This window comes from Spea bombifrons, chromosome 3 (assembly GCF_027358695.1).
Source record: "Spea bombifrons isolate aSpeBom1 chromosome 3, aSpeBom1.2.pri, whole genome shotgun sequence".
NCBI classification, from domain to species: Eukaryota; Metazoa; Chordata; class Amphibia; order Anura; family Pelobatidae; genus Spea; species Spea bombifrons.
In genome coordinates this window covers 14,880,943-14,894,838 of record NC_071089.1, presented here as the reverse complement: position 1 = coordinate 14,894,838, position 13,896 = coordinate 14,880,943, and the positions used below count along the sequence as shown (strand labels likewise).

Below are 13,896 nucleotides of genomic sequence, written 5' to 3'. Positions count from 1 at the left end.
CTGTATACGGCTTTCATCATATTACACAGTGGCATCATTGCAGAAGCCAACATTGCAACATTGCATTTCCATTAGACTTGTGGATTTATATTCGAGAGAACATGAAAACAAACAAGAAGGTTGTGTTTTCATTGTTCAGCCCAAATACCGAACATGGCGGCGGCAAAACGTACACGAAGGGACACCACATGAAGAATCTTTGTGTTCATCTTCGTCTTTGTTTACCAATCTCCCTGGTCCCTTCTCCGTCTAGCCTACCTTATCTACGCAGCATCGCAGAGGTTAACAGGAGCGGAAATCCTTAGGTTCACCATCAGGAGTTTAAGGGCCGTGCAAGCGACTCTATTGGTCACCGGCAGGGGCCTTCTCTGGCATCAACCAATAGGATTTCCGCTCCCGTTAACTCCCGCGAGGCTGCGTAGAAAAGGTAGGCTAGACGGGAAAGGGAACCCCCTGTTTTACCAAGGTATATAGCGTTAGTATTAAGGAGGCTCCTGGATATTTGTAATTAGGTGATCTATATCACCACTCCATTCAGTTTGGGTAAGATGCATAATGACTGCTGAAAGGTAAGTGCAAAGGGGGGGTAGGATAGGGTAGATAGGGAGGGAGGGAGAGGAAGGGTAGATAATGACCCCTGGCGTCGGCGTGGGGGGGGCAGCATTTTAAACTTCGCCCCAGGCGGCATTATGTCTTGGGCCGGCCCTGGGTGGAGCCCCTTGAGTTTGTTGAGCAAGTACCATGGCACTCCTTATCCCTACATTGTTACCCCCAAGAAATGGCGTATCAGCAGGGAAGGGAGACAAGTCTGGAGTCTCTTAGCTATCAGTTTTGACAGGTAAATTGTCTGTACATAGAAAGCAATATGCTGTTGCAGTAACCTTACAATGAAGCCACACCACTCTTAATTTTCTATATGGCAGCACCGTCCTAAATGCAACCATATAGATTGTTAAAAACATGCATTGGTTTTTTGAACTGTTATTTGCGATTTTATTGTAGCTTTTGAATTTTAGTTTCTTATAATAAACATGCAAATGCTGAGTCTAAAAGAAGAATGGTGTGCTTTAAGATATAGTGATTAATGACCTAAAAATATGCTAATAAATGTATTTAATGTGAATGTGAACATGTGGGAAATCCTTTTGGGATTTCTGAAAAAATGAATTAATTGTCAGGAATCACACAGCACAAGTATGGCCTCGTTTCCCAAACCCAGGGGATCAATACGTAGGAAATAATGTTAGATACAGTGGCTTGTGTCTCATGATATATATTTCTAGTTATTATGGATTGCAAGATTATAAAAAAATATATTCCTCTTAAATAGTTTAACATTTATTGGGCATCTATACCCAAAAACAATGTGCAATAGATCATCTATATTTTCAATATTGTAAATTTTGATCCTTAAACCCAAGAAAGTTACTAGATACTAAAAAGCAGAGATCTCTTTACTTTTTATTTTGTTAAGTTTGTTTTGGTGAATGTTTTTTTAGCTGTTTTGGTTTGACTTATATGTGTACTTTCTGTCATGAAAGTGATATCACTATGCATTAAAAAGATCCACGTTTCTGATGCAAGAGGGTCAGAGTTACTGCTCTAATGCATTAGAAATACATCCTTACAGATTTAACTATTTAACTATACAGAGTGAGGTCATCTTTAACGCAGGATTATTGTTTACCTTTCATTTTGTATAATGCTATCAAGGAGTTGAAATGTTCAACTATTCTACAGATTCTCAAGAGAAGCATTGCCAGAATCTACATCTAATATTCCTCCCTCTCTCTTTGGACATACATATAATTATTTATTTTCTTTGAAGACAAAAAAAGCATATTTTGTATGAAGAAGTACATTAGATCAGACCATGGACAAACCCAATGCCCGTTCCCAAGAGGGATACTGACAGAATTGAGATCAGTGGTAGCCTACGCATACTCCTCGACTGCTGAACCTTGGTTTCACATGACATTATGGGACACGGTACATTCAGGCCACGTCTTTTTGCCTCCCAATCTATGCATGGGCTATCCAAAAACTTGCATTTTGTTTCCAAAAATCTATATTTATATCTTTACTATATAATCACTGTATATGTTATGTTTGTTTAATAGGTTCTATTCAGAATGTTTACAAATGTTTGTAGGATGCTATCATGATGGTATACATAAAAAATATCATTTTTATCATCAAATGACGTCATCTTCCGGCACTCAGCATTATAAGCCGGCACCGAGACCAAGCTAGAGGGCTTGCAGAGGAGAGAGAAGGGCGTCAAGCGGGTACTGACAACTTGGTAAGCGAAAACCACTCGGTGCCCTCTCTCTCTTCTACTTTAAAAAAAAAAAAGGCAAAGTGCCGCCCCTTCAAAAGTGCCACCTGGAGCAATTGCCCCACTCTGCTCCATGGTAGGGCCGGCCCTGAGTAGTGGTGCATTCTTTTTGATGTCTGTGTAGAGGAAAATTTCTTTTAATTTACAATACATGTAATTGTGACTACTTTATTCTAAGGAATTTGCTTAGTGATCATATATATCCTCATGTAAAATGTATAAACCTTTTTTACTAGTATTTATATTGGTATGGCCCAAAATATCAGTTGATAGACATTAGATAATACACCTGTCAAAATTGACAGACTCATGAAGGAAAAGATACTGTATCTATGTCCTTTTGTAAATATGAATTTCCACTTAAAACATATTTTTCTAGCTAAAAATATAATACCTGTGCATCTAATACGGAGTCTTAATAAGTTGCACAGGTAGTTACTTTTGCCAAAACATTTTAACTTGGAATAATGCTTGTGCTGAGGTTGGTGGCATATATGATTAATATTTAATGAATGGACTCTACTGGTAAACATTACGCAAAAGTGTACTTCGTTTCATGGATTATCTCATCATAATAAAATTAGCCAAGTGGTAGCTGACATAGTAGTTGGTAAGATACAACTCATATGTCCAGACACTATTTATGGTGGCATTGCAGGGCATCATAAATTTCCAATGAGAAGGATTCAGTAGCGAAGCCAGTAGACTGTCTAAAGTAATCCTATTTTTGCTTTAAGAAGTGTTAAACCCAGTTTAATATAAAGGAATATAAGTTTTAGACTGTTTATAGATATGCTGTAATATTATTTGCACTTGTATCAGAGAAATAACATTGTTTCGCTTACCAGAATCGCACCAATGATCAGTTCAGGAGAAATGCGTGTTCTATAATATCAATGGCCAGGTGAAGTGTCATTCCATGAATATTGCAGTTCCACTCTTCAGGGTGAAACTAATTGAAGTCCAAAGCTCTTTCACAAGCAGTAAATCATATTAGTTATTTCATAGGGAAAAAAAATAGCATCTTTATTGTATTTTAAATTCACATACAGCCAAAAGCATTTGTGCTCATACTTGCAAAGGGATTGAAGACTAGAACTTCATCTAAAAGTGAACACTACAGGGAATTTTTAATAACATTTTTATTATAAAATGTAACTCGGATAACTTAAACCAGTTATTAATGGTATTACAATTGTTAGTATGTTGTGGAATTGACTAAAGCTATAGACTATTTTGTGTAATATTGCTAAATTAATGAATAATGAACAAATTAAAATGTTTTCTTTTGTCATTAGATTCCTATTATGTTAAATTGCACCAAACCTGTGGTTTAAAAGGTGGCCAATAATCACATTTTACATAGTCTTTTTTTTTCTTTTTGTCCATATGAAGTTGTATTGGAGTTTTGTATTATTTAACCTTCAAAAGGGATGCAGTATCCTCAAGGATTTAAATCCACCTGGCTGAGAATATAAAATAAATGGTCAATATCACCTTGGGAAGTGGGTTCTCATATATGTTCCCTACTTTTTCTGCTAGAAGCTTTAAGATACGTGTGTGTATGGGGAGGGAGTTGGCGCATATAAAGTGGACAGTTGAGCTTATGCTCTTCAGATTTTGAGCCAAGGGTTGGTGATTGATTGAGACCTGGGCCATGGAGCATTCTCCTTGGCAAGGATTGTCAAGCTTTGGACTTTTTGCACAGAAGAAAGAAACCAAGCAGTGCCTGGTTCTCTATATTTGGACTCATTTTTTAAATCTGATAACAATTTACGAGATAAAAACACCTAAATAAAAAATATTGCACATCATAGAAAAGAAAAAATGTTGGTGCGCTAAGCTAGTCTCAGGCTCAAATAATACAAATGTATAATACGAGGCCTACCAAACAGGTGTAAGCATGCTGCAAAAACAGTGTGTTGGCTGTACAATGTATACAAAAAACAAAAACTGTCTGCGCTTCTTACCCTAATAAAGTTTGTTTTTTGTATACATCATAGATGCAGTCGGGTCTGTGTATTCCATATCATGTGAATGGTTATTTTCTGCAAAGCTCAGCATTGCTCAAACCCTTGATTGAGAAAGACGTTCTTAAGAATAGCAGTTCTGGCTCCAGTATTCTGAGACCATGTCCTGCAGAGTACTCAGCACATTTAAACACTTTTAGTTTTGAACTGTACATTAGTGCTAATGGTTTAATCACTGGTTGCAGCTCACAATTATTCGCAGCTTCTTAGACCAAACCCTGTCTTTAATCCTCAAAGCCAATTATTCCTACCGTTAAAGCTTGACTCAACTTCTGGTATTAGCTTACATAATTAACACTGGAGGTTGCCTTAGGATAACGTATCTGCCATCGCTTCTGGAATAAATCAGCTTTTAATGTTTCTGTCCAGACTCTCGATTCCCAGTATAATTTCACTTCTAAAAGCCATCTGGGAAGTTATTGTGAAATCAATTCCCAGGGTATATTATATTTATTTAAAACCCTAAAAAGGCCTATTTCAACCCTTTATACAAGCACTCATCCAATTATCTTGTTATTTATCGACCTATTTAAGTGACTTTCCATGTTGCATAGGGTTGGATATGTAAGAAACCTGTGGTGTGGGTAACATACACTAATATGCTTTGGATATAAAATAATAACATATACTTAATATCCTTAAACCTAGTACATTTTATTATCTCGAAAGCTGTTCTATACAAGCATTAATACTATGGCTCCATTAGTTTTTTGTGTTGTTAACCTTCATCAAGTAAAAGATGAGGTTTATAAAGTAGTCCTATTACTTTATAGTCTAGTCCGAAAGAGACATGAAATTCAAGGATAAGTAAATAAGAATCCATTGCCTAAAATGAAAACGTTTTTGACTCTAGTCTCAGGCCCCCCAGAGGTTTCCGCTCCTTGGGATGAGGGAAGAAGAAGAAGCTTTGATGGGGAGGCATTGGGAAATAAATATGGGGCAGAGCTGATCCATGGCAGTTGTGTAAGGGGAGTGTGGACAGAACCAGAGAGAGGAGTTGGTAAATTTAAATACCTCTTCTTCCTGCCCTTGAGGCCAGGTAATTTACAGAGCCTCGGAGCCAAACCATGGAAGTTCACAGGTATGAGTGTCATGTACCATTTTATATCTACTCAACCAGTCCCCTTAAAAACAACATTATTCAGATCATGAAATCACTATGATGGAGGTACTAAGAGAGACTGATAGATACGTGGAAGAGCAGAAGTGGTAGAGGTTAGTATACTGAAAGAATATAGCAATACTATAAAAGACATAAAGCTATCCTGAAGATCATGGACCAATTAACTTTTTCCTAAGTTTTTTGGAAAATATGGACAGAATAGTAGGACGAAATGGATCTTATCTGCCATCAAAATCTGTTTCCTTGATCAAAACATATTTATTTTTTGCCATGTTTATGTTTACTAAAGCCTTTTTCTTTATTCCACTAAATACTATTTGTGTTTTAGACATGTCTAAAACCTACATAAATTTAGCTTTGAAATGTAATAGATTTGGAACTTATCTAGAAAGAAATATTAGGCACAGCAAGAGTGTCGGACAAATGCAATTATTTGGCTCCTAAATAGACTCAGTTTGTAGAATATGATATCCTCTATTGTTTTATGAGAGTTCCGTGTTTCAAAGAGCCGGGATGTCTGTTGATCTACTTAATGACTTACCAGATTGTAGAGTAGGAGTCTCACATCTGTTTGTATTTTTCTTAAATAAAATTAAAAATAGCTTCTGAATAAATAAACTGATTTAGAGATCAAAAGAAAGGTAAACGTTCCAATATTTTTCAAATTGATTTTTAGATACTTTTTTTATAGTTTGATTGCTAAGCAAAAATGTGCCTCAAAAACCTCAAAAAATTCTATGATGCTAATTTTAAAGTAATGTGGACCATAATTGGTGCTAGACAGAATAAATGCAAAACATGATTTCACAAACCAAACAAAAAAATTGTAAACAACCAAAAATATGGATAAACAGGCTATGGTTTGGAGAGTTTGGCAATTGCCAACAACTTCATTAAAAAAAACAATAAATTACATACTTTGGGACAACTAGAATCCCTCTCACTTTCGATATCTCCTTATTATGTATACATAGTTTTTTGCGAACAAGCAGCCATTTAGATGTATTATGATTGAAGGATGAACATGCAATCTCTGATACACTGGGGCGTATTGACATATTGATTTTACTAGCCTGCTTCTCTATTTATTTCACAGCTACCTCTCTGTGGCTTGCCATGCCATATAGAATGCCAAGAGCGGTAACCCATAATAGTGATCAAAACATGCATTTTAACATTGATTTATTGATCTGTATAGAACCATCATAAAACTTTGGGACTCTCCAGAGTTTGTCTTCAGGTGAAATACTGCCTTCTCTCATCAGTTTCCTCTTTTTCTGGAAAGAGGGTTGTCATGCTTACTTCCTGCCCACTTCCCTTCCTAACTTCCTGCCTGTTTATATGACCAACTCCATATATGGTTAACCCCTGCCTCCCTGCATAGATGGCCCCACCTTCTTGCACAGCTAGTCACACCCTCTCATGAAGCCACTTCCCCAGGAAAGGGAATGCTGAAGGTGGCCTGCCTTGGGATATACCCAGGCATGGTCATCATATTCTGCAGGGCTGGGTAAACAGGACATAACAATATACCTGGCAACTCTCAGGGTCATGGGAACAGGATCCTGACACCCCTCACTCCCCACCCATTTCCACTTTAAATGGAGGTGTTTTCTGTAATGTCAGCAGGATTGCCCACTGACATCAGCGGGATCACCCCCCCAATGTCAGCGGGACCGCCCACCGACATCAGCTTGACCGATCACTGATGTCAGCCTGGCCACATCCCAAAAGGTTGCTTTTCATCCACAAGATCATGTTGCTTTTATCAACGGTCTATTAATCAATAGTCTAATTATCAATTAGTCTATGTATCATTTTATTATATTTTTTGAGATTCATTTAGATTTTAAATATTATATTTTTACACTAGTGGCATTTGCATAATGATTCTGCACTGTAATATCAGCTCATAGTTAATCATTCTACTTGTCCCGTTGGAGGCATTGCGCAACGTTCCTTCAATCAGTGGTCCAACTGTGGCACGGACCCACTTCTCACTCTCCATTTTTTCACATTATGCTCTTAAACGTACGGGAGTAGAATACACAAACTAACACAAACGGTATGTTTTGCATTTAGCCAAAATAAATAAGAAAAAATAGATTTTCTATAATAAATTAAACATATTTCTACTTTAAAAGATAACTTAGTAAATCTTTATTTCAGTAGTGTCAACAAGCTCCTTATTTCGGCATAATGTTTTTTTTCCCCCTTTCTCGCGTTTAATACAAACTGTATGTTTATGTCGCTTTGTAATTAGTCACTACAGTTGTTTCATTCTCATTTATTCTTTACTTTATGTTCTAACTAAAAAGGATGTGAATGCCACAGGAAATCAGCTGGGCTGCCATAGAATGTTGGTTTTCATACTTGAGTAAACAATTGCTATACAAGAAGGCAAATTATAATTATAAGTATACAGTAGATAATGAATCCACACTCAAAAAAGAAAATTAGTGAGTATTTTGCAAAATCGCACACACGTAGCACATTTTCTATTGTATATCTCACTTTGTTTACCGACAGTTGCATATTTTGTTTTCTGTGGCGCCGCAAATTTCTCATTTAGTTTATAATCACACGTTATTATGTAGCTGAAGGGCATTTTGATGTCTGTGAAAGCAGTCTTGATGTGAAGCATTCACAGCTTTTTTTTCTTTTGGTTTTTTTACTTACGTGAAATGTTTTTTGGAGTTTTGGAGTTTATTCACTAGAGTTGTGCAAATTCACCAACAAGGACTCTGAAGATGAAAAAATGTCTTAAAGTAGAAACAATATCATTGTGCTCTTTTACGAGCTGTTATTTTTCCCATATTAGTTGGTGCTGAATGGGGTGAAACCATGAGGTCTCTGCAGTAACGCCGTACAAAGACACACACAGGGGACGATTGCAGCATCAAGGGGCACACATCAACTTAACTGACTGCCAAAAGATCTGAATAAATATCAGTTCAAAGAAGGAGAACGATTCATTTTAATAATTAATTATAAGTTAGCAACTTTTGCAAAAAAAAATTATTTGTGGGAATCTGAATGCGCAAGTCTATTATTTACTAAAAGAATTGTTTCTCCATGAGTTGTGGCTTTATCACTCTCACATTATTCATTATGAAGGACCAAGATTAGCACAAGGAAGGAGGGTTGAGCTGGCCCTGTGTAATGTATACTTTAATGTGTAAGGAAAGTTTTAAGAAACCTTACTGATGTACCTATACATTATACAGGGCCAGCCAGGTTGTTCCTGCAGCAGAAGCTCAATGTGCTTGCACCTTCATAGTATAGTATCGCAAAGCCAAGAAGATACAATACAAATTCCAGCTTTCTCTTTAGTGAATAACCCACTTTTTTCTAGAAAAGCATTGTATGTTTTCACTTATTGAACCGCACCACACCGATGGGATTTTCTCCTAAATGGAGGCTTTAAGTTGCACGAGAGTCTCCTTGGGATAAAAATGCAACGCAGTCCCATTGATTCAGCTTCTTGGATTATATAGGACTCCAAAAACTCAGGGAACTTTGACGTAGTGGTGGGCTAAGCAACATATATCCATATATGATTGAATCCCCAATATTTATGCCTTAAAAAGATGTTTCTTGAGTGGTGTTCGCTGGGTATCCGCTGAATTCTTGTTTTGTTTTATGACGTTGAAGTGGTAGAATAGAACACAAATGCAATACACTGTGTCTGATTTACTTGACTATTAGGGTTTAATAGTAAATGTTTAATGGTATTCTGTGGCTAGATGAAAAGGTAGTGCCCATTGTGATATTAGTAAATGTATTCCTGCTTTCTTAGAGAACTTTGCCGATGATATTACTTCTGGGTAAAGCTTCATTCAATATATAACAGACATCCAGTGCATCCCGAGTCATTATATATACCGGGTACTTAGCAAGTCCTTTGTTCCATAGTAGTAGTTCTGTTGGGGAATTATTTTCACAAATGGTAAAAGTAGCAAGCAGAGAGCCACATAGTGGAAAAAGAAAATTTAGTAGTAATGTCTGAGTGGGACATTTCTGAAAATTTGGAATGACGCTGTTTTGTCCTGTAATAAAATATCTCTGCTTTGTCCTTCATAAATTAGCAGTTTTAGAAGGACTTTCTTTATCTGTTGCGTTGCATGAGCGGGCTAGCACCTTATGGTCAATAGGGGCAAGTACAGCCAAGTTGCCCCTACAACCCCCCATCATTCTGTATCAACCCCTCATCTAATATTTGAGCTTATACTTGCACACAGACTCACTCCCACTCATAAACACACACACAATTTCTTATACACACTTTCTCCCAACTTGGGCTTACGTTACCTTGCCTGGAACCTAGGTTGGCTTCTGAAGGATCTCTATGGGGCCATGTAACTTCGCACTATGTGACTGCGCCGAAGAATTTGAATTGGCCCCTGATGCTACAATTGGCCCTTGTAGGGAGTTACTGCAGAAACCTCATGATTTCATCCCCTTCAGCAGTAGCTAATGTGGGAACAAATAACAGTTTGCAAAAGCGCACAATGACATTGTTTTCTACTTTTAGGCATTTTTCATATATTTATAAACAAACTATTTTTATATAGGTGCACTTTAACCCTTAATGACAAAGCCCGTACATGTAAAATGCATTGTTTTCAGTGGGTTTAGGGACCGCCCATTGTCCTTAAGGGGTTAAATGCTTTAAACTCTAAAAAGCAACGCTTTAGGTTTTCATTGAAATTAGTGTGTGGCGCTTCCAAAACGTATGATTGTGTCACCCCGTGGACCAAAGAGAAAAGGCAAGTAGGAAGACACTGAACAGCAAGTTAATGATGCCTAAAACTTTGTTGTAAAATAAACAAAACGTTGGAACGGCTGGAATTGAAAACTAAATCTGCTGATTCAAACTACGCAAATATCTAGAAAGTTATCTCTATTTATGTTATGATTTCTGAAAACCAAATAAAAAAATCAAAAATGCATTATGCATTTTTTTTCTAAAACTTTTGTATGGAAATCTCTGACATTTTCACAAAAGAAGGAAAACATACATAGAAAACAAATTAGGCAAATACAGCAATACCATTCCCCATGGATGTCTCACAATTATGTTGAGTATTATAATTCTCTGCAGAACAATTTTTTAATTCTGAACAATAAAAAAAATATTTCCAGAAAATTAGATTTAAGACAATAATTTTTTATCATAAGGTGAAGCTGTTACAATACTAACAAAAGCATAAGTTCTTATATTGTGCCGACTAGAATTTCATTATGATGCTTCTAGCTAGCCACATTGTACCAAATTTTGTTTCAGCTCCCCATCTGACCAATGCATAAACCTATTTCATATATAGTTGTGGCCTAAAGTTATAAAATAAAATTTACTTGCTGTAAGTGGCTATAATAATTTAATGTCAACCCTTTCGGCTATGATGCCATCTGTAGGTCAAAGTAACTTTTTGACTGTAAATACTGTGTGGGATATGGTATGGCAATACAATTTGTTTTTTTTTAATGAACATTTCAGAAGTTATAACAGAGGCAGAATTTAGCAACAAATGAAATACCGTATTTGCTCGATTATAAGACGACCCTGATTATAAGACGACCCCCCAAATCTGAATATTAATTTAGGAAAAAAAAGAAAAAGCCTGAATATAAGACGACCCTATAGGAAAAAAGTTTTACCAGTAAATGTTAATTCATGTAAACTATTTTTTTTTAATAAAAGCTATGATTGAGAAAAATATTTTGGTTGTATTTCCTTCTATTTTCCAACCTGCCCCCCCAGTTATGCACATCTGTCCCAGAAATGCCTTATACCCCCTATATGCCACTGTGCCCCATGATATGCCTTTTAACCCTCTAAATGCCACTGTGCCCCATGATATGCCTTTTAACCCTATATGCCACTGTGCCCCCATGATATGCCTTTTGACCCCCTATGTGCCACTCCGCCTCCAGAAATGCCTTATACCCCTATATGCCACTCTGGCATTTAGAGGGTTAAAAGGCATATTATGGGGAAGAGTGGCATATAGGGATGTTTAAGGCATTCAGGAGGCAGAGTGGCGTATAGAGGGTTAAAAAGGCATTTCTGGAGGCAGAGTAGCATTAAGGGGGTTAAAAGGCATTTCACAGAGCACTCTGCCTCCAGAAATGCCTTATGCCCCCCATTTAACACTCCCCTGCCCCCCCAAACTTACTTCTGAGTCCCCTGTCATGTAGCCGGGGCAGCGTGTAGATCCCACACACTTACGCTGCAGCCGGAAGGAGGCGTGGCTAGCAGCGGGGGTTGTCTGCGTCCATCGCTCAGACCTTCCCCGACTGTCAGAGATCACAGTTCCCCGGTGCACCGGTGCAGGGAACTCTGATCTCTGACAGCCGGGGAAGGTCTTATAATTGAGCAAATACGGTATATGAAAACATTTTAATAGGGCTTTTGGATTTTTATTTTAGAAAAAAAATATGTAATGGCTAGTGTTAGAGAAGCTATTACTTTTTTATTATATAATGTATTATTTATATTATAAAATATATTCTTCCTGTAACGTAATGCTTTGCTAATCAAATATTTCACATTCTTTATTCAAATATTACAGATGTTGAGCATATAGGTATACAATCACCTTGAGCTCCTTTGCAACTTTGTTCTATGAAAAGCCTTCCAGTGATATAAAAGAGTAAATGCTTTTTAGCGTACAGTCACTAGACAGCGATTATCCTCACTTCACCGTTTATTGATTCTAATCAACAGTAACCAATGAATGAGCTTTTAGGTAACAGCATAATATCCCGCATTGTAGAATTATATTTGGATGCCAGCGTTTTGTGATTTTTCTGTTTCATTGAGCTGTGGCATATTTTTTTTTAACTTTAAAGACCAGTTCCCAGAGAGATTAAGATTTTTAATTTGTTGATGTATATTAAAGATTGCTTCTTGTGGGTGTGTGAATGTACAGATTGAGACAAGCGGCTTTAGGGGCAGCGACCTCCTTTCCCGATGGGTACATGCCTACTGAACCTTGATGATAATACCTATATGAGCGCTCTTCAACCGTAGCTCTCCTTTATTTTATTATAACCACACGCCGTCTTCATTGATTGCCCAGAGATCGGAATGAATATCAGCTCAAGGCAGGGAAATGATTAATTCTGCAGTTTCAATTTTGAAATGATTAAGAACACCCCACAATACATATGAATCTGCGAAATGACGCTTAAAGCTGAATAACTGAATACATGCACATGAAACTCCTATGTGAAAGAATTCGGACATTCAGAAGTGTTTTTTTTCTGTATTAAGGTCGTTCCATACCTTGAAAAACTTAAGATATTTATATTTTTACATTATATTTTTAGATTGTATTTTTCCTTCATTACTTTCTAAAGATTTTGTGAAGCTTCGCGTGTATACGGTGAGATAGATGCATAGCGTAGACTTTATATATTGTCAGAAAACAAAATACTTCAAGGATCGAGAAGATACTTGCTTCTATATCATTAAAACAATCCATGCTGTGCATTAGTTAACCGTCTTGCTGAAGTAATGTTTGCATTATTAATTACAGCCATTGGGCTAATTATTTCATTTTTTGCTAATTACTTACTTTCCCATAAACACATCGTAAGCACTAAGCCAAAACATGTATATTGAGCTTAATGAGAACACTGAGCATGTGTATTCTGGATAAACCTGAAAAGAACAAATAATGTGAAATAAAAAATATATCAAGTTTAAAAAAAAAAAAAGGAAAACAAAATCTGTATTAAAAAAAAAATGTCTTCCTCCAAAATGCGGGGGTTGGGAAATACATGTCTAATTATTGCAGAAATGGTAAAAGAATTCCTTCATTTATCACATACCGTGCATAAAATAAAAGTAACATATCCTCCCTGTTGCTTTTACTTTTTCCTTTGAATGGTAGCATTTGCATGTTGTGTTTGAAGCCTTGCATGAAAACGACATGCAATGGCATATTCCTGTCTGCATGCTGCTTACTGAATGTTTTTCCTTTTCTCTCCTTCCCTGTCATGTGCTTTCAGAAGACAACCATGTTGAAGGTGGGTGCTCTCTACCTTATCTTTTCCTTAGCCCCCTTCCCTGCCCTTCCCTTTTCTCACTTGTAAAAGCACATGTTTCTTGCTAGACACGGTAAGTATGTTCAATGAAAATAAAGTATTTACCCTAAACCCTCAGTGGCGAAGATGCCCATATCAACCGTTATTATTTGTTGCAGAGAAATTGTTGTTAAGTTTGCTTCCAAGCTTAAAAATAAGAATTAAATAGTCTCTCGTAGAAAGGCAATCCTAATCCGTATGTCATGCTAGGTTGCAGGCAAAGGGGATGCAGGTTGAAATGATGCAAGTTGAATCTGACTTTTGAGAAGAAATAACCTATGTTAAATGTAATAATGTCCCCTACCGTTTGG

The 13,896-nt window shown here is 36.8% G+C and overlaps 1 protein-coding gene across 2 annotated transcripts in view; it reads left to right on the top strand.

Moving 5' to 3' along the window:
* Nucleotides 1–13,896, top strand: part of NRXN1 (neurexin 1) — a 632,749-nt gene that overhangs the window by 45,294 nt on the left and 573,559 nt on the right. For both annotated transcript variants that reach the window (XM_053459665.1, XM_053459664.1), the window contains exon 3: nucleotides 13,511–13,528. In XM_053459665.1, the coding sequence (XP_053315640.1) occupies nucleotides 13,511–13,528 (18 nt within the window). The remainder of the gene's footprint in view (nucleotides 1–13,510; nucleotides 13,529–13,896) is intronic.